Here is a 19,714-nt window from a genome sequence, read left to right as displayed (position 1 = left end):
TAGCACACGCTCCCCTCGTGTCTTTGCACGACCATCTCTTCTATACAGCACGCCTCCACATATACGCTGCCACACGTGCTTTCATACAGGACACTCTGGTACACCCGGTCATCGACACACAAAAGTATCTCTGTTTTCGAGTATTAGTACCTTGGTATTCCGCTGGACGTTGGTCTAGCTTTTCAGAAATAGCATGATTGAGACCCGGCATATTCAAGAGCACGATGCGAACTCGACAGTCAAGCATTATTGGGCCTATCCGGATCGGATTCTTCCATGCACGAAAGATGCTGGCACTTGTGCGTATCTGGACTCGGTCTATCACTCGCACGAAATATCTATGCTCTATACCTTCATTCTATGGGCAGTTCTAGGCGGAGTCCTGGTGTTTATGCTGTCGTTACGCTATGGAAAGAGCGTAGCCCGATCATCTGATATCAAGACGCCACTTCGGCGTGGATTGGACTCTCTCGGATCATTAGGGAGGCGTTGGATGCTTTCTGAGGCTCCAGGGAGACGGATTCTTGGAAGGGTCACTCTGTTACAGGTTACAGTGCTCTCGGCACTTCTAGGCTATCTTCTGATCTTCTCGTATGTCTGCTTGGGTTGTGTGTGTCTGGTGTCGGTACTGACGTATAAATAGGCTCGTTGGCGTCACTTACAAGACCTGGATCGTTCCTACCAAGAATCACCCTGGTTTGAAGACAATCAGGACAGGCTTTGGAGGATGGGGCGATCGTGTTGGCGCACTGGCATATGCTTTGACGCCCCTCACAATTGCACTCTGCTCTCGTGAGAGTGTCTTGTCCCTCATAACTGGTATCCCATACCAACATTTCAATTTCCTACACCGATGGACTGGCCGAGTGATTTTCGTTCAGTCTTTCTTGCATACTCTGGTCTGGACACTGGTGGAAGGACGATTCTACCAACCACAGCCGGAGACTTATACCACATTCATCAAGCAAAAGTATATCGTTTGGGGCATTGTCGCTCAAATCATGATCACGTTCTTATACGTCTTCAGCACCAGTTGGGCTATCCGATTGACTGGCTACGAGTTCTTCAAGAAGACCCACGCCTTGATCGGCATACTCTACCTTGGTGCATGCTGGGCGCACTGGGATAAGCTCGCATGTTGGATGATTGCTTCGTTGATCATCGTTCTTGCCGACTTTGGCGTCAGATTCCTTCGAACTGCGCTGCTTCACGTCGGCTACCGCAAAGGCAAGCCTGGTCTTGGCTTTCACAACGCGATCGCTACGGTACAACACTATGGCGATGACGAAGATTCGGTGGTGCGTGTCGATTTTGACTTCAAGCATTCGGCTTGGAAGCCTGGTCAGCACTTTTACCTCTGTTTCCCTGCTCTGAACATCTGGCAGTCGCATCCCTTCACACCTTCGTCCCTTCCTATTGGTCGCAGCGATATTCAGCATCACACCTACTTGATCCGTGAACGCTCTGGTATTACTGCCAAGCTTGCCCAACTAGCAAAGGCCACTGGTGGAGATTCTTGCACCACATCTGTCATACTTACTGGACCATATGGTGGTTCGCCTTCTGAGGAAGCAGCTGCTTCTAATCTTTTGGCAATCGCCGGTGGTACTGGTGTCACTTCTGTGCTTCCGACTGTTCAAGATATTTTCACGGTTGCTCAAACCGGCACGCGTGCTGTCGATTTTGTCTGGATCGTTCGCAAAATCCAGGATCTTTCTTGGATAACTCCAGAGTTGACTGAGCTGAAGTCATGGATGTCAACTGGCAAAGCCGATGGGTTACGTCTGCGAATCTTTGTTACTCGTGAGACAGCACCACCAGAGTCATCCACCTCGTCAACTTCTTCGGTTTCTGGAAAGGGTGAGGGATGCTGTAGCAAGCGTGCTAATGGCGAAAAGAATGGTGTAGTCGTCACCTCATCGAGCGACTTGACGGCTGCTCAGAACAACTTCTCTATCACGTATCTCGGCGGCCGTCATCCCTCGATCAAAGATATCGTGAGTGACTTCAGCGAAAGAACAAATATCTGTGGCGGTAGGAGTCAAGTCATCGGAGCTGGACCTACGGAGATCGGTACTGTTCTACGCTCTGCCGTCGCGAACGAGAATCATACCAGTAAGGTGTGGCAAGGCGATGAGAGTGGTATCATGGCTCTCGAGTGGGACTGTCGATCTTGATGCTCAACTTCAGGGCTTTACGAATTGCATGCAATGTATATACACCAAATACTAGGCTGAAGCTAGGCTTCTCTGCTTCTGCATCTCTATTTATTCCACTGGACTCAACTCTGACCATACAAGCGACCGTGCCTTCGTCGGAAGACACAATAACCGTTGCTAGAATAGCCGGACTATACCCGGTCCGTCTCGACCACACATCATGATCAGGGTTATACCCTCGACATCAATCCGAGCGGTCGAATTGAGCATTACGACTTGACGTCTAGCTTGTGGAATCGCATTCTACTGCTGGACTGACTCATGGTGAGTGACACAACTGATTCGGGAGTCAGAAGGGACGGCGTTCAATCATGGGTCACGATATGGGCATCTTTGTTCCCGAAACTGCTCGGCTGCTTGAGCACACATCCAGAACCAGCAAGAACAAGTTTGAACAACCACGACAAGAGCTTGATTCTTGGTCCGAACACAAACTTCGCCATGGATATCTGAAACCTCGATATAAGAGCGTCCCATGTTCTTCACCACCTCTCACAACCACAACTTGGATCTTCCTGCCCACTCCTCTGCTCTCCTCCACCTCTCGATCCCGTCACTCGCGAATTCTTATTGCATCTTGACGAGTGCCAACTCATCAAACAGGTCGGTTAGCTCAGTTGGTTAGAGCGTGGTGCTAATATCATCCGATATCATGCGATATCATGCGATACATGGCACGCCAAGGTCGCGGGTTCGACCCCCGTACTGACCAGTACATCATCCTTTTGCTCGCTGTATGCAAGCCAGACGTTGTGGTGAGTCAAGGCTTTCAGTTTTGGTTGAGAAAAGTGAAAACGATCGGGTGAGGATGTGGGGCTTGGCACGGCAGTGAAGCCTGGGGGTTCGGCATATCTTGTGTGTTCATGAAACCGTGCATGATCAGATCAACATGGAGCTGAGCATAGGGTTGTGACGTGAGTATTGTATGACCGGTCAAACAATTCATCGATTCGAGTTTGAATACATCCGAGGCAGTGAGGTGGAAAGGGCGGTCACATGTGTGCATATTTTTTCGACCTACTACTCAAAGCCGCACATCCACAAACGGAGTAACAGAAACCTCACCCACAAGCCCATACTCTGCAACCCTCGGCGCAGGAGCCCCGGGCTTATCACCATAACTCCTCAGACTGTCCCAAACAAGTCCCAGCGCATTTCCATACGGTGTAGCAACAACAACTTGCAGCTCATTAACTCCATTTCTCAGGTAAGGTGTCAAGTCAGCTCTAGCGTCTGTGACATCTAGAGGTGGGAGAGGTACGCCGTTGAGATATGCTCGTGCAGTGTGTATTATACTGCCGAGGTTTAGTTCTGCGCCTGTGGGTTTAGATGATGAATAAGGTGGCCAGGTGAATGAGGTGGAGTAGTAGCCTCGACCGGAGACGTGGCTGAGATTTGCGTTTGGGATTTGGTTCCATGGGATGAGTGAAGTCAGGCTGTGGGTTGTGTTTGTTTTGACTGTGCCTTCGATATCGTAGAGATTGGAAGGTGCTGTCCAAGATTCGATGATCAGTGTCCAGTTCTTGAGTGCTATTGGTGTCAAGGTTGAGGTGGGTAAGGTGACTGTGGTGCCGTTTGAGAGTTTCGCTGTACATGTTTTATGACCACAGTTGACCAGATACTTGCCATGGGATACGGTATTGATCTGCTCTGAGCTGTGCTCAACGTGTACTGATGGCTTTGTGTATGTTCCAGCTCGCTCAAAGGCTAAGATCGTTGTCTGATTTCCAGCCAAGGTGATTGGTATAGTCGTGGTGTTCATATATTGTTGATAGTCAACAATGGGTGTTTTCACACCAGTCCAAGCATCGTAAATGTACGGAGTGCCAAGGATTTCGAAAGTTATATTGCCTGTTGATGCACCAGATCCTCTAGACAGCCCTGTTGCGTCGTTGTAGATGAAGACATACGATGTAGAAGCATTGGTATCCTCACGCCAATTGGTGAACCACGTGGTGTTGGACACCTTATCCTTGGAAACAGCAGTGCGTGGTATGATTCCAATGGCCAACAGAGATTTTGCAAGGTTTTCATATGGCACAGAGTGTACATTCTTCAGCTTCAACAGTCTAGTGAGATCTGACTTGATTGTACTGAGAGGCACAGTAGTCGTGCCAGAGACATTCAACGGGATGCCTCCAGAGAAGACGACCGGCAGACCTTGATGAGCCCATTCTGCTAATTTGGACACGCCCGAGGCAGTCAGAGTATCATTCCCGCGAACAATGATAGCCTTGAAAGATTGTCGAGTTGGCGCAAGAACACCATCGCAGACTTGTGCTGCTGGAAGGGAGAAGTCATCGGGTGAGAGATACTCATAGGTGTATCCAGCATCTTGCAGATCCGTCGGCCAATAACGTGTGGGTACCGAGGGGTAAGATGTATCTTTGAGCCAAAACACGACATCCCTCTTAGGAACGCCAGCTTGAGAGACGTACTGCACCCGAGATATGTAGTTCATAAAATCGCTGTAGAAGTCCCAGCCAGGTTGATGACGATTGTGCATTTCAGAGAAAAGATAGCCGAATGTTGTCCAGGATGGCCAAGTTGAGTTGGGATATACTCCTGTGTAAGGATATCCATGTAGAATATGGTTGTTGACACCCCCAACGTAAGATCGCTTGAGGTCCCATAGAAGCTCAGGAATGGTTTGCTGGTAGACTTCCGTCGTGACTGCACCGGACTCAGAGGATATGACGCGTTTGCCTGCAAGGTTGGCAGGACCGGCGTATTGCCTGTAGCCGTCAATATTGTGCGAGAAGCCGAGAGTCTCAGTCTCGGGAGCGTCGACGCTAGGAATGTTGGCAAGCATGTCCATCGGCAGGTTGTAGACGACTTGTGCAGATGACTGCATGCCTACGGAATGGGCCCACTGAGTCAACGTATTGAGGTACTTGACGTTGAGCATTGTGAGCGTCTGACGGTAGTCCGTGACATGACTGGCACCGGAGTCAGCCTCATCGGTGACATAGATGACCGGTATATTGTTAGCTCCAAACGAAGTGCTAAAGCCAGCATTGCCACTGAGTAGCAGCGGTAAGTAACCTTTGACACTGTAATTATGATCGGTGGTGAAAGCACTAGCGAGTTCAGGAGTCCAGAGCACGTTGGCAGGATACTCTTGACTGGCAAACGCGTTAGCAATCCTGTTCATCATTCGACCGAGTCCGAGAAGTTCGATACCTATCTTCCCAGACGTAGTTACCAACTTCTTGCAACAGCTGAGTGGTATCGCTGCCATTGAGCAGGTAGCGTTGCCAAAAGTCGACCACTAGCCCAGCACCCTTCTCCGAGAAGTGATCCACAACCCAAGAGCCATTCTGTACATAGTTCGTCACCGGAGATTGAGCAACTCCCGGGATGACAGATCCAGGTGACCGCTGCTCTCTGAACTCCGTGTGGACGAGATAGTAAGCAAACACAACATAGCTTTCGCCGGATGTGCCAGAAGGGAACTGGATCTTCAGACGGCCGTCAGAGCCGATTTTGGTAGTAATGTCCGTTAGTGACTGATGTTGTAGAGTCTTGCGGATAGCAGAGGTAGTGTTTGTAGTTTTGGTAAGCAACGCGGAAGAAGCTGACACCAAAGGCCCAGTGCCCCAACCTGGAAGGAGACCGTCGAAAATGCCACCAATCGGGACAGTGATGTTAAATGGTTGAAGGTCCCATTGAAGTCCATCGGACTCATATGGAGCTGGCACTCCTGCACCTTGATTCGGCCCCATGGCCAAATCGATGATGAGTCCACTATCTCTTGATGCCCTCAGGGCCGTGTCTTGAAGTTCTCCTGCAGCGGATTAGACTCTGAGACTCGATATATCGAAAAGGGTCTGAATAAACTCACGCCAGGCCTGCGTACCCCATCCATACTTGGTCCAGTCGGTAGGAATGGCTGATGTGAAGAATGTAGTGTCACCATAGTTGTAATATCCAAGCAATTCAACACCTCCCGCACCAACTTTCTTGACCTCTTTGATATCTTCTGTGACTTGACTGAGGTTCACCGAAGCATCAGGTATCCAGTAACGAAATCTTGGACGAACATTTGATGAAGGTGTTTCGAAAGTGCCATAGTCGATGCCTGCGTTGACCTGAGAGTTTGTTCCAATTGCGAGAGCCGAAGGCAGGACAACAGCCGCTGACAGGATGTTTCTAGATCTCATAGCGCAGCTTGAATGTTCACGAAGACGAGCATCTCCTACCTGCCTCGACCTTAGTAACCAATTTTATATCTTACTTTGATCCATCCCCGCATCCTCTCCACAGGAACTTCCATCTGCCCCGTTCTAGATCAAAGTGACTAGGTTGCCGAATGACCTAAGCTCGGGCGTTGATATACCGGACATCTGAGTGCACCTGCTTTGCTAAGGTGTGAGTTGACGAGGAAGACTAGGGCAGAGTTGTGACATCCGAGGGCAAGGTCAGATAGCCTTTGTGTGGCGCAAGGTACCCCACATTGTGGGGATAGACAGTCGAAAGGAAGGAGCGTGGAGCACTCGCGGCTGGGTCATTGCCCTCCGAGCCGCCATCGGAACCTCTGGCTGTGGAGAAGTCTTCATGTCATGAGGCTTTGAACCGAAGAGCAACCAATATCGCATTGTCTGGCTTCAACGTAGTGGGTGAATTGAATATGCCAGGTCTATTATGGGAAGCTGCCCCATGACGATAACCTATAAGCTCGGAACTCCTGGAGGACAGCCGCACCCCAAACCAATCTAATCATTGTGTCTAATCATAATAATCATCTCTGTCGGACACCCTCAGCGTTGGCAGCTCCATCTCTCGAGGTTGAGCCCTGTTTGGGGTCGATGCCTTCAACGTTCTCAGAGTGATGAGGTTGCGTTTGTGACTCTTTTTTGACCGTCTTTAAAGCAGGATCCGTCTCGTCAAGAATGGCTTTGCCGTCAGGAGTGGTCTGCCACCTTGCAACTTCCTTCTTGAGAGCTTCGAACTCCTTCTCCATGCGTCGGCCGAAAACGTCAATGTAGAAAGTGGCGCCATTGTAGGTGGCCCACGTAAAGACGACCATAAGGAAACCTGCACTAGCCCAGCGGGACCAGAACCACAGAGGACAAGGTGTCATGGTGATAAGAGCGTATCCGTATTGGATAAGCATAAAGGCGGGTCCTTGCAAAGCATTGGGCAGCGAAAGCACGAACTTTCCGAGAGGGTTCTTTGCATAGGACTTGCGAAGCCACGTGAAGGATGTGGGACGACCTGTATCCGAGTCAGTACATGAAAAGTCAAATCAAGGCATAAGGAGGGATGCATACCGGCAGCAATCTTGTCCTTTCTCCTCACAGTGATGAGCAAGTGGTAGCTCAATTGCCAGCAAGCATAGGGTACGGTGGCCCACACGATCATGCCACCCAGAGTGTAGTGTTCAGGAGAAGTCGAGGGCGAGTATTTGATGCTGTAGATGGCAGGGAACTTTTCCTTTTGCAGCTCCTTGGGAATGAGATGGACGAGACAATGAAGCGTTGCGCATGGCATGATGTGGATGAAGAGACTGGAGGCAGTTAGAAAGGTGTCAGTGTATAAGCAGATGTAGACACGCACCTCGTGACTTTGTCCAGGGAGTGGAAGACCAGCGAGTTTCTCCACATGGCAATAGCGACAGCATTGTTGCCCATGGCCAGACAGTAGGTACTGATGAACAGTCTCTTACTGCCAGGGAAGAACCACATGGTCAAGAGCATGAGCAGATTGACAAAGTAACACAGATCGGCCAGGAAGTAGTGGTAGCCGATCTGGTGGTACTTGTAGTAGCGCATGGGCATGAAGTAGATCAACTGAACGGTGTACCAGATGTGGAAGTACTCGGGATAGGCACCAATAAGGTAGCCAGAGATGAAGATGTTGAGGACACCGGTGATGAAGGAGAGCTTCTCTCGGAGGGTGACGGCTTTGGCGTCGTTCCATCTCTTGCCCAGTCTGTCGACGTTGTCGCGCATCCGTCTCTTGTACTTGTCCAACTGTTCGTCAGGCGTGGGTACGCGACGTCTCCACTCCTCGACCATCTTGTCTTTGGCTGTGATGCTGGACAACCTGAGCTTCTGCTGTTGGCGGAGCACCTTCTCCTTCTGGGCGGTGATGGAATGTTGGAAGCGCTCCAATCTCTGAGGCAGAGCAAGGTTCTCGAGTATGTCGAACATGGTCAAGCGGTCCAGTGGAGGGAAGCTCTCATCGTCGGGCTCGCTGAGGCTTCCGTTGGAAGTGGTTCGCGACAGGAGGCTGTAGCCCGGCGACGAAGGCTGAGATGCCATGTCGGAGTATCGTTGGGCATCGACGGCTGAAAGGTAGTCGGCATCGGGAGCAGTGTTCTGGCCTGACGCTGCATCACCCGCAGCTGTCTCTGCCTTGGGCTTGGGTGTATCGACCGACTGTGACATGGCGGTGAACAATGAGGGAGAGGAGGGAGAAGAGGGAAGCTCGACTTGATGGTTAACCGAAAGGGCGGATCTGATGTGATGAAAAGGGGAGAGTGATCAGGTTGACATGGCTTCTCACGTGCACGATACGTGATGGAATGCAGCTCGGAGACAACGAGCGAGGAATACAAGATTACTTTTTGGACCATGTTGATCGAAAGCACCATGTCATTGGTCCGTGTACACGGCGCGCTGACCAGTTCCGCTCCGCCTGCGCTGCGGCCGCTGCCCCTTGGCGGCAAGTCGCGTGTGACGCGCCTGCCTGTATCAACGCGTCGCCCGACACGATCAGCTCTTCCACGCACATGCTCTGAACATAGCACTAAATCTCGCCGCCGTCAACATGGGCAAATTAATACGGCTCGAGTTGTTCAGTACGTCTGCTGCCCTGACTAATGCCTCGAATCATCTCGCTGACCATCGCCCATCGCGCAGACTTCAAGTCCTACAAGGGCCACCATGTTCTCCTCTTCGGCGATTCTTACTTCACCTCGATTATCGGTCCCAATGGCTCGGGCAAATCTAATTCCATGGACGCCATCTCCTTCGTTCTCGGCATCAAATCCTCCCATCTGCGTTCAACCCATCTACGCGATCTGGTTTACCGTGGCCGTGTTCTGAAGACTTCACGCATCAATGCCGACGGAACCGCTACCGAAGTCCCTGAGGGCGAGGCCCAGGAACAGGGGGCTGATTCTGGTGCACAAGAGGAGGATCAAGATACCCAGACCAGCACCCAGCGCGCCGACCCCACCAATGCTTGGGTTATGGCTGTCTACGAAGACGACGCCGGCGACGAACAGGCCTGGAAACGCTCCATCACCTCCACTGGCCAGTCTGAATACCGCATCAACAACAGATCTGTCTCGGCAAAGCAGTACAACGAGGCTCTCGAGGCTGAGAACATTCTGATCAAGGCTCGCAACTTCCTCGTCTTCCAGGGCGATGTCGAGGCCATTGCTTCCCAAAGTTCAAAGGACTTGACCAGGTTGATTGAACAAATCAGCGGCAGTCTTGAGCACAAGGCCGACTACGATCGACTCAAGATTGAAGCAGAGAAAGCAGCTGAAGACCAGGCTTTCAGACTCAACCAGCGCAGAGGCATCAACTCCGAGATCAAGCAATACCAGGAGCAGAAACGCGAAGTTGACAACTACACCCGCAAAGCCGACGAGAGAGACCAAGCTGTCGTGACTCACGTACTATGGAAATTGTTCCACTTTCAGCAGATGGTCGAGTCCTCCGGAGCCGAGATCCAGAAGCATCAGGAAGAGTTGAAAGAATACCGCAGAAACGTCGAGGCTTTTGAGACCAGACTTGCCGAAGCACAGCAAGAGCAAGCCAGAGCAGGCCGTGAGGTTCACAAGCTAGAGCGCAATATCAAGAACAAGGAGAAGGCCGTCGAAGAGAAGGAAAACGACCTTCTACCCATCAACGAGAAGATCTCGCTCTCCAACAAGAAGCTCGAAGCATCGCGCAAGCGTATCGCCGAAATCTCAAAAGAACGCGATGCCCAAGCTCGCAATGCCGACCAACTGAAGAAGGATCTCGACGTGGTACAAAAGGCTCAAAGCAGATGGCAACAGGAATGGTCGGCTGCACAACAACAAGCCGGACGTGAACTCAGCGAAGCAGACCTACAAGAGTACAATCGCTTGCGAGGAGATGTCAACAAGAGGACTGCAGCCGACCAGATCAAGGTGGACAACATTACTCGCCAGCTCAAGACGGATGAAGAGACCGTTGAAAGTCTGAAGAGCAAAGTCGACTCCACCGAGAACTACATTTCCAAGCTCGACAGTGACATCGCATCTCTGCGTTCGAAGCGCGATGAGCTGAAATCCACCGTTCGCTCCATTAACAATGAAGCCGATGGAAAGAAAAAGGAGTTCAACACCTTGACTTCGGAGAGGCTGAAGGCAGCTCAAAAACACACCGAGATCGAGGAAAAGCTCCAAGAAGTTCTGCACAAGCTCAACGACGCATCAGTGTCTCGACGAGAGTCCGAGAAGGAGACGAGAGCTCGTGAGACTGTCGCGGCAATGAAGAGAATCTTTCCTGGTGTTCGTGGTCAACTGTGGTCGCTCTGCAAGCCGAAACAGAAAAAGTACAACGTCGCTGTTAGCACTGTACTCGGCCGCCACCACGACTCTATTGTAGTAGACACCGAGAAAGTGGCCAAGGAGTGTATTCAGTATCTTCGTGACCAGCGTGCTGGTCAGGCCACCTTCATCCCGCTCGACACTATCATGCACAAGGCACCGAACGCAAACTTGAAGGGCATGCATAAGGGTATGCGCCTCGCCATTGACACAATCGACTACGACAATGCGGTTGAGCGTGCAATCTCTTTCGCGTGTGGTAACAGTATTGTGTGTGATGATCTCCAAATTGCTAGATACCTCTGCTACGACAAACATGTCGAGGCCAAGGCTGTCACGCTCGACGGAACTATCATCCACAAAGGTGGCTTGATGACTGGTGGGCATGGTTCCAACGATCAACGGAACGCACGGAAGTGGGAGGACTCGGAGGTCGAAAATCTGCGCCGCCTCAAGGACAAGCTGCTCGCCGACTTGGGCGCTCTGCCGAAGGGCCATCGTCGACAGGCGGAAGAGGAAGCATTGCAGGGAGAGCTCTCGGGTCTTGAATCACGACGCGCATATGCCGACGAGGAGCTCAAAGCACTCGAGTCCAACATTGCGAGCAAACGCCGTGAGCTGTCGCACGCAAGTGAACAGCTCGAGGACACAAGGCCCAAGTACGAAGAGCAGGCTCAGGGCGTCAGTACCTTGCGTGACCAGCTCGAGTCATACTCGTCTTCAATTGCGACTGTTGAGGACGAAGTCTTTGCTGCATTCTGTCAACGTCTGGGCTACAGCGACATTCGAGCATACGAAGCCCAGCAGGGTAGCGCCCAGCAAGAGGCCGCACAGAAGAAACTCGAATTTACTACGCAGCGCAGCAGATTGGAGAACCAGCTTTCGTTCGAGACACAACGTCTGCAGACTACCAAGGACCGTATCGCAAAATTGCAGAGCGATGTGAAAGAAGCACAAGCCAACATTGCTAATCTCGAGTCGGAGCGCGACACACTCAACAATGAGTTGGACGAACTCAATGCCGAGGTTGAGCAGATGAATGAGCAGTTGATCACACGCAGAATCAAGTACGATGAGAAGTCAGACAAAGTCGGCGAACATCGACGTGAAGTTGCGAAACGCTCAAAGTCGATCGAGAACACCAACAAAGATATCACCGCCTTACAAGAGCAGGTTCAGCGAGCCAACTCGGATCGTTACTCGTTGCTTCGCAAATGTAGGATCGAGGAGATCAGTGTTCCTCTTACCGCACAGAGCAGGAAGCTCGAGTCCCTTCCACTGGACGGCGGCATAGCTGCGGACGAAGATGTCATGGACGTGGATGAGGAGGAAAGTTCCCAACGGGTGCCTGGAGTCAACGACTACGGCATCGATCTTGACTTCTCAGAACTGGACGACGACTTGAAGGAGGACTCGTCTGACGAATGTGAGGCAAATTTGCAAGAGACTATCACGACCATTCAAGCCGACCTCGACAAGATGGCGCCAAATATGAGGGCCATTGAGCGCTTAGAAGGCGTTGAAGCACGACTCAAATCGACCGATGATGAGTTCGAATCAAGTCGCAAGGCCGCCAAAGAAGCTAAGGATCAATTTGACGAGATCCGAGAACTGAGATCAGATCTTTTTACCAAGGCTTACGATCATATCTCTGGTCAGATCGATCAAGTATACAAGGAACTCACACGCACAGCCAGTTTCCCACTGGGAGGCCAAGCATACCTGGATTTGGAAGATACCGACGAGCCTTACTTGAGTGGTATCAAGTACCACGCTATGCCTCCTCTCAAGCGTTTCCGTGACATGGAACACCTCTCAGGTGGTGAGAAGACCATGGCGGCACTGGCCTTGCTCTTTGCCATTCACACTTATGCCCCCTCGCCCTTCTTCGTGCTAGACGAGGTTGACGCTGCTCTCGACAATGCCAACACTGCTCGTCTAGCTAACTACGTCAAGGAGCATGCAGGCCCTGGCATGCAGTTCGTTGTCATCTCACTTAAGGTATGAATCTTGCAATGCTCGACTATGATGCAGTCGCTAACACTGGTAACAGACTGGACTTTTCCAAAACAGTGAGACATTGGTGGGTGTCATGAGAGATCAGACTGTGAACAGCAGTAGGACCTTGACTATGGATGTAAGTTTGAACCCATCCGACGATTTTACGTTGTACAAAGCTAACGTGATTGCAATAGCTTCGCAAGTACCAGGCTGCATAAAAGTGTCTCTTCTGATCAAGGATCTGGAGAGGAAGGAATGAAGCGCTGTGTAGTATGCTTTTACCCCGCCCACGAAGCCATATGTTTTCTCATCGTAGCACGAGAAGTTACGCAAGGGGAACAGCCACGATTGTAATTATTAGCCATTGCTCTATACCGATTACAACATGTGAGATTTCCAGCCATCAATAAACAGGCTTGATATATTCCAATCTACATACAACAACAAGCAAGAAGAACAAGATATGGAAAACGTGAATGAAGACAAAAATGGGCAAGTCGCATACATGAAAGGGGGTGTGAGTGCGTGTCTAGAAGAAAAGAATGCATGCTTTTTTCTTTCTCAGGCTATGTGTAAAAGACCCCATTCATCGATCATTCCTTCCCATCTTTTTGTGCTCCAAGAAAAAAAAAAAGACAGAAGATCGTTGCAAAACATCAACTCCCCACTACCACTACTGCTAGTGCTACATCTCCACCACGTCGGTCATCGTCAAAGGAAATAGCTCAGCTCTAAGTTCTGCTGCCGAAGCCACCACGTCTGTATGCACCGCCGGCGGAGGAACCGCCACGGCCGCCAGATGGAGGCTCGTATCTACTGCCAGAAGCGGGAGGAGGGGTTTCACCATCACCGCGGGGAGTTCTGGGGGCCCAGCGTTGGGAAGGAGCGGCGGCGGGGGGAGCGTCGTCGGAGGAAGGTGCGGCACCAGCGCTACCACGCATGTGAGGAGGAACGTAGCCCGAACGCTTAGGAAGGGCTGCCTCTGAGGTCTGGACGCGCTCGTCGGCTGGGGGTGCAGCGGGGCGAGCGGCCTCGGGTGCGGGTGCGGAAGATGAGGGAGCCTCTGAGGAACCATCTTGGGCCTCCTTAGCGGCCTGGCGGTCGCGCCATGAGGGCTTGCCACCAGCAAGGGCGAGGCGGGGAGGTCCTCCGGCTGAGGCGGCGACGGGCTCTGCGGGTGCAGGGGCGCCGGATCTCTCCCAGCGCGAAGGAGCGGCGGCAGCGGCAGGACCTGCTTGCTTGCGCTCTGCACGACGTGCCTCGGCCTCCTCTTCGCGCTGGCGTTGCTTCTCGGCAGCAGCAGCGGCTTCCCTGTATGATGTATTAGCATTGCTGTTTTGGTGGGTAATGGTTCAGTGGTAGGAACGTACTCTCTCGACTTGACTCTCTCCTGCTTCTCTCTCTCCATTCTCTCGCGCTTCTCAGCATCGGCGCGCTCCTTCTCTTCGGCCTCTCTGGCCTCTCTCTCCTCTTGCTCGGCAGCTCTGGCAGCGGCCTCTTCGGCCTCCTGCTTCTCACGTACCATGCGCTCCTTGACCTCGCGGCGGCGCTGATCCATCTTCTGGTTGAGCTCGCGCTCTGCGACCTTACGGCGCTTCTCGAACTCGGCGTGACGCTGCTCGGTGACATTACGCTTGAACTTCTCGTAGGCGGGCACCAGACGGCTGAGACGGTGCTTGAGCGCAAGAGCCTCCTTGTGCTTCTCCTCGGCATCCTTGAGAGTCTCGGACTTGGTCTTCTCATAAGCGGCCAAGTCACGCTCGCGCTGAGTCTCGTAGTCGGCGCTAAGGTGCTTGAGCTCCTCCTTTCTGTAAGCACGCTCGAGATGGTCAACTCTCTTGGCAGTGAATCTCAGCTTCTCGCTCATCTCGTTCTTCTCCTTCTCGAGGGCCTGGAGCTTGATCTGGCGGATACGGTTGGAATCGAGGTCGTTGATGTCGAAGCTATCGATATCAACACCCTTGACACCTTGCTTGAGCTCCTTAAGCTGGCGTTCCATCTCCTCTCTCTGGACCTTCTCCTGCTCCTGTCTAATGCGACGAGCCTCACGCTCACGCTGCTCATCAGCCAGACGCTGAACTTCAGCCTCTTGCAGTTGTTGCTGGCGTTGTCTCTTCTTCTGTGCCTCCTCGCGCTCCTTGGCAGCCAATGCGTTGGCAGCAGTCTCCTTCATCTTGGAGATGAGCTCGGAGCGAGCAATGGTGTCGAGGTGCTCCTTGTCAGCGCCAGCCTCGGCACGCTTGAGAGCGGCCTGCTTGGCCTTCAGGCGAGCCTCGTTGAAGCTGGGGTCGACATATTGGCAGGTGATGAACAGAGCCTTGGACAGACGGGTGAGCTGAGAGCGGACAATCTCAGCTGGGGTGCTCTGCAGACGCTGGACAACCTCAGTACTGGCGGAACCAGCACCACTACCGGGGTGAAGGGCACGTGCCGACGAGAAGACGTCAGAGTCGAATGTCAAGACACCGGTGGCGTGGTCGATGCGGATAGCCAAGTCACCCTTCTTGCAACCGTTCATGATGAACTTCTCAATGGCAGCGGAGCTCATCTGGAACTCCTCGGGGAACTGGGCAAGGTCAAGGACGAACTTGAGCTCGACAGTCTCGTAGACCTGAGACAACTGCTGGAAGAGACGGGTAAGGATAACCTGCTGAAGAGGCAGGACGTACTTCTTCATCTCAGGGTCGGCAGCGATTTGGGTAAGGATAGGGGAGATTCTCTTGCAGATAGACAGAGGGTGGAAGTCGACTTCGAGAATGTTGTAAAGCTCACGGATCTCAGGTCTGGCACGCTTGAGGAGACCCTTGTTGATGGCATCCTTGAACAGAATGTCACGAGTGGGGGGTGCTGACATGCCGAGGAGGTTAGTAAGACGGGTGTTCTTGTTCTTCTTGGCCTCGTCAACATCGACCAGAGCACCGCGCGAACGGGAGGTGCTAATGACGGGAATGGCGAGAGCGGACAGAATGACAAAGGAGGCGGCCTTGGTAAGGTCAGCATCGCCAATGTTTGAGGGGTTCTCCTTCTTCTGGCCCTGTCCGGCGTTGATGATGGCAGCGGACTGGCGCAAAAGGTTGCAGTAACGGCTCCAGGCGGCGGCGTGGAACAGGTAGTTCTCGCTGACAAGGAAGATACGGGCCAGCTTCTCGAAGTAGTTGGCCATCATGACGTTCTTGGCGGGACGCTTGCTCAAGGAGAGAAGAGTGTGGGTGTCCTCAACAGACTTGAAGGCCTCCTGCCACAATTCGAGCTCAACAGCAACATTGAGCTGCTGGAAGCGAGTGTCGAGATGGCGCTGGAGAGTGTCGGGGTCACTGAGGTTGATGGCGTGCATCTGGGACGAGTACTTTGCGGCATTCTGGAGATGGTTGCGGAGCAGCTCACACAGTCTGCGGAACTCGGTCTTGCGGGCGTAGCGGAGACAGAACTGGAAGGCCTGGAGAGTGACAGTCTGGTACATGACCTCGAGTCTGGCGTTGTTCTTGAAGATGTCCAGAACGGTGCGGTAGGTCTCCCACAGGAACTTGAGCCAAGGAGTGACGATGGCACGGTCGGTTCTGTCGCGGGCCTGCTCGCCGGAAACGGTGGACAGGAGAATGGATTCGGGTGTCTCACTGGCCTCAAGATCACCAACGTTGGCCAGGTCGGCGGATGTCTCTGCGGCGGAAGAGACCTCGTCAGCCTTTGCCTGGGCCTCGGAAACCTTGGACTCGGCGAGTTCGATGAAGCGCTTGAAGACGAGCTATGCGTGTGTCAGTGAACGCGCAAGCAGAGTAGCACTGGTGGTGGATTGTACCTCAATAGTGGCGACATTTGTGTTTTGCGAGGTGTTCTTGTAGTTGTAGAGACCGTCTTTGGCGGCTTTGCCTTTTCTCAACTCAACACAAAGTTCGACAAAGAGGAGGACAACGGGTTCCAGGGAAGCGATGGTGCTGTTGCGAGTGCGCTTGGAGGTGACATGCTCGTGGAGGATGGTCAGAGCCGACTGTTTCTGGTTGACTGCGATGAGCTCCTGCGCTCTCTGTTGGCGCAATATCGTTAGTCCTCAGTCGTCGTTTGGCGCCAGCAGAATGCGAGCAGAACTTGCCTTGAGCACGTTCTCGGGTTTGGTATGCGGTGGAGGAGGCATGATGATAATATGGCGACCTTCCTGTCGTTGAACGAGAGATGCCGTCAAGATGTTTGATTTTTCCCAGGCGTCGCTGCCAGGTGCGGCTCGCTTGTGATTGGCCAACACGACTTTGGCCCTCAGTCGCGCCAAGATTTCGCATGGCTTTGCTCTGTCGAACGCGAAACTCAACTTCTCACCTACATGATCAACAACATGTCTGTGACTGAGAATTTGTGCACCGTCTCATAAGGATTTATAGTTATTATAACCTGCGGAGGTATTGAACTGCCAATACCTAGCAGTGCATTCACCATGTGAGAGTCAACCGGCTCCTTTCGGTATTTACACTTCTGTAATCTGTTCTAAAAGTCCTATGCGATCGACTACCGCATCAGAGGACAAGATATCTGAGACTTTTCGTACAATTCGAGGTATGTTATCATCACAATGAGCATTAGTCGAAAGCAGTCACGGCCAGCCCGGCAGCGGTGAAGCGGCTCAACTCAAGCAACCCCTGACTTTCTGGGGTCCAAAGCCAGATTCGGTGTTGCTTCGCAGGGATAGACGTGCCTCGCAGACAAGATGCTGTAAATAGTGTCTGTGTATCCAAGAGCTGGATTTGACATTTTATAGATGCATCCCTCACGTCACACAGAATAGAACGGGCCAGGCAGTCAGTAAAGACAGTAGAATAGATAGGCGAAACCGTAGATGCCAAGACGCTATTCCCAATCTGCAATGCAATTTGAGGAGCGCAGTGCCCATCCGACCACAGGTCCACAACCGTTCCTCGTCCTCAAGACACGACGATTCCTGCACCCTCGCCGCTGTGTAACGTCGATTTTCCCAGTGGCCTTCCTCTTCACTGCGTCGCTCATTACCCCATTTGTCTGCATCTGTCTCCCGGCCACGAGAACAACACGCGCGCGACGTCGTCCTCTTCTCCCTTGATCCCGGTCCATTGGCTCCCACGCCTCGCCCATCTACCGTGCGACATCCTCGTGCTTCGTTCGCTTTTCGTCAAGCTGACCACTTATGACAGTCGCCAACACTCGTCGCTAGTCTCTCGTCCAATTATCCTGCCGCTCCGCTCACCCTTATACCTCCTACGCCCATCTTCAATTCCCTAATCTCTCCAATCCTCGTCCAACTCCTCCACAATGTCTCAGCCGTACGAGATTCGCAACAACGACACCGGCAGAAGCAAGAAGCAGAGCATGGCCGAACTGAAGCTACGCCGTCTCAATGAGCTGAACCAGAGATTGCAAGAGGATCTCAACCGCAGAAGAATCCCCGTCTCCGAGGCTTCCATGGAGTGAGTCTGCGCGGAAACATGATACAATCGTGCAAAGCTGACATATATCTCCTCAGCCTCATCGCTTTCACCGACAAGGAACCCAAGGACTTCATGGTTCCCAGCCGCTGGGGCACTGTGAGTATTACGGGACAATTATCAAAATAACACTTCTGACATGTCCATCTAGATCGACAAGCGCGATGACCCTTACGCCCCTCAACAATCTGGCGGGTGCTGCATCATCATGTAAAGCAGCCTCCCTTTTCCTTTCACAAGAGACATCATACCGGGTTTCCAGCACTGGCGTTTTAGGCGGAGAGTGGTGCTTCGTGTTTCGACTTAATCTTTTTCCTCTTCTCTATCTTCCCGACCCGAGCAAGATGCGCCAGCATGGTAGATTGGCTGTGCGCTTCTGGAAGGTACTTGTAGCATAATGTTCTTATGGATTGATCAATCTCGGTCTTCAACAATTTCTTTTTTCAAGCAATGAGCATTCTCGATGAAGTTACATCCGCTGCAGGTTGCAAAAAGAAAAACATTCAAGCTTGGAACTCGTAGTAGTCATGGCACTCGCCGAAGGATTCAAGATTGCAAGCACGAGCAAAAAGTAGAGGTGGGTCGGCTAGACCAGTAACGCGAGACGAGGTGCCGATGGCGAAGCTAATACCAGGCGCATGGGACTTCTTCATCAATTGCATGCGTATTCAATAGATGTAAGGTCGAGATGTCGCTCGCCATGGTGTGTGTAGTTGGCTTCGGAAGAACATCTTTTCCATTGACCATGGCCCGGGCCCAGTGGTCCTTCTTTAATCGAGTGGACCAACCTGAAGATGTCATACTTAAATTCTCATTATGTTGGCACAAGAGACAGCCGGTGTCGCTGCTTGATAGAAGTGAGTACGTTAGATATTAACGCCCTGAAGGTTTCTTAAACATTAGGCAGAAACCGGCTGCTCCACGCCCGTGCCTATTTCAAACCAAATGCTTGAAGTGACATCCCAGTGACATTCGCGCCCCAGTTCTCGGCAAGCCGAAGCCGATTCGCGAGACAGAAATTTGGCTGTGAATCGATGTGCTTGCTTATACATGTTGAGTAGCGAATCGGTCTGGTAATTGAACAGGAAAGGTAGGTACTGCGTACTCGGGAACTAAGCACTCTGGAAGATCTGCGATGGTTGCGGCAGGTCATCAGGACCATTTGGCGCCACATTGCTCTGGGGGCTTGAGCAGGATCACGTTCGATGCTTGAGACGGAAGAGATGTATAGTGCAAGTAGAAGCAGCCTTCTATGCACACGGGTGGGTTTGATAGATCATTTGCTTCCAAGTTGATTGTGACCTCGATCAAGGGAAGTCGGGCTAAATGCATCGCAATCCCGAGATCTTCTAGCTCGTGCACTGGCCCTCCTCCTTGGTTTCTCCATTTCCTCCAAACAGGGTCTGTCAGTCCGAGATACTTTGGGCGCAAAATTCTATTCTTCCGAGTCGCTCATCTATCATGCTTTCAGGTAGGGGTCTGATACATGGGCAACAAGATGATTATCTGGTTCCAGT

The 19,714-nt window shown here is 52.1% G+C and overlaps 6 protein-coding genes across 6 annotated transcripts; 3 read left to right on the top strand and 3 right to left on the bottom strand.

The window, feature by feature from the left end:
- Window positions 1–193: 193 nt before the first annotated feature.
- Window positions 194–2,177, top strand: AUEXF2481DRAFT_62300 (uncharacterized protein; the record flags this gene model as incomplete). Its single annotated transcript, XM_013492127.1, has 2 exons — window positions 194–591; window positions 644–2,177. The coding sequence occupies 2 exons, from the start codon at window positions 194–196 to the stop codon at window positions 2,175–2,177; spliced, it is 1,932 nt and encodes a 643-aa protein (XP_013347581.1).
- Window positions 2,178–3,243: 1,066 nt separating this feature from the next.
- On the bottom strand, window positions 3,244–6,382 carry AUEXF2481DRAFT_45846 (uncharacterized protein; the record flags this gene model as incomplete). Its single annotated transcript, XM_013492078.1, has 4 exons — window positions 3,244–5,210; window positions 5,232–5,344; window positions 5,403–6,006; window positions 6,064–6,382. 4 exons carry the CDS (start codon window positions 6,380–6,382, stop codon window positions 3,244–3,246), a joined length of 3,003 nt encoding a protein of 1,000 aa, XP_013347532.1.
- A 578-nt stretch (window positions 6,383–6,960) lies between these two features.
- Window positions 6,961–8,611, bottom strand: AUEXF2481DRAFT_25978 (uncharacterized protein; the record flags this gene model as incomplete). The annotated part of the gene is made up of 3 exons (XM_013491832.1): window positions 6,961–7,436; window positions 7,493–7,728; window positions 7,779–8,611. The coding sequence occupies 3 exons, from the start codon at window positions 8,609–8,611 to the stop codon at window positions 6,961–6,963; spliced, it is 1,545 nt and encodes a 514-aa protein (XP_013347286.1).
- A 361-nt stretch (window positions 8,612–8,972) lies between these two features.
- AUEXF2481DRAFT_36033 (uncharacterized protein) lies at window positions 8,973–13,386 on the top strand. The gene is made up of 4 exons (XM_013491960.1): window positions 8,973–9,024; window positions 9,086–12,753; window positions 12,806–12,889; window positions 12,948–13,386. Exons 1-4 carry the CDS (start codon window positions 8,994–8,996, stop codon window positions 12,969–12,971), a joined length of 3,807 nt encoding a protein of 1,268 aa, XP_013347414.1. The 5' UTR covers window positions 8,973–8,993; the 3' UTR covers window positions 12,972–13,386.
- Window positions 13,373–16,927, bottom strand: AUEXF2481DRAFT_36032 (uncharacterized protein). Its single transcript, XM_013491959.1, has 4 exons — window positions 16,841–16,927; window positions 16,550–16,774; window positions 14,124–16,495; window positions 13,373–14,064 (listed from the first exon to the last, which is right to left on the bottom strand). Exons 1-4 carry the CDS (start codon window positions 16,880–16,882, stop codon window positions 13,485–13,487), a joined length of 3,219 nt encoding a protein of 1,072 aa, XP_013347413.1. The 5' UTR covers window positions 16,883–16,927; the 3' UTR covers window positions 13,373–13,484.
- An 858-nt stretch (window positions 16,928–17,785) lies between these two features.
- Window positions 17,786–18,480, top strand: AUEXF2481DRAFT_36030 (uncharacterized protein). Its single transcript, XM_013491958.1, has 4 exons — window positions 17,786–17,852; window positions 17,907–18,179; window positions 18,236–18,296; window positions 18,349–18,480. The coding sequence occupies exons 2-4, from the start codon at window positions 18,025–18,027 to the stop codon at window positions 18,409–18,411; spliced, it is 279 nt and encodes a 92-aa protein (XP_013347412.1). The 5' UTR covers window positions 17,786–17,852; window positions 17,907–18,024; the 3' UTR covers window positions 18,412–18,480.
- The last annotated feature ends 1,234 nt before the right edge of the window (window positions 18,481–19,714 follow it).

This window comes from Aureobasidium subglaciale (genome assembly GCF_000721755.1).
Source record: "Aureobasidium subglaciale EXF-2481 unplaced genomic scaffold scaffold_2, whole genome shotgun sequence".
Lineage (NCBI taxonomy): Eukaryota > Fungi > Ascomycota > Dothideomycetes > Dothideales > Saccotheciaceae > Aureobasidium > Aureobasidium subglaciale.
Note: the sequence above shows the minus strand (reverse complement) of the source record. Positions and strands in the feature narration are given on the sequence as shown.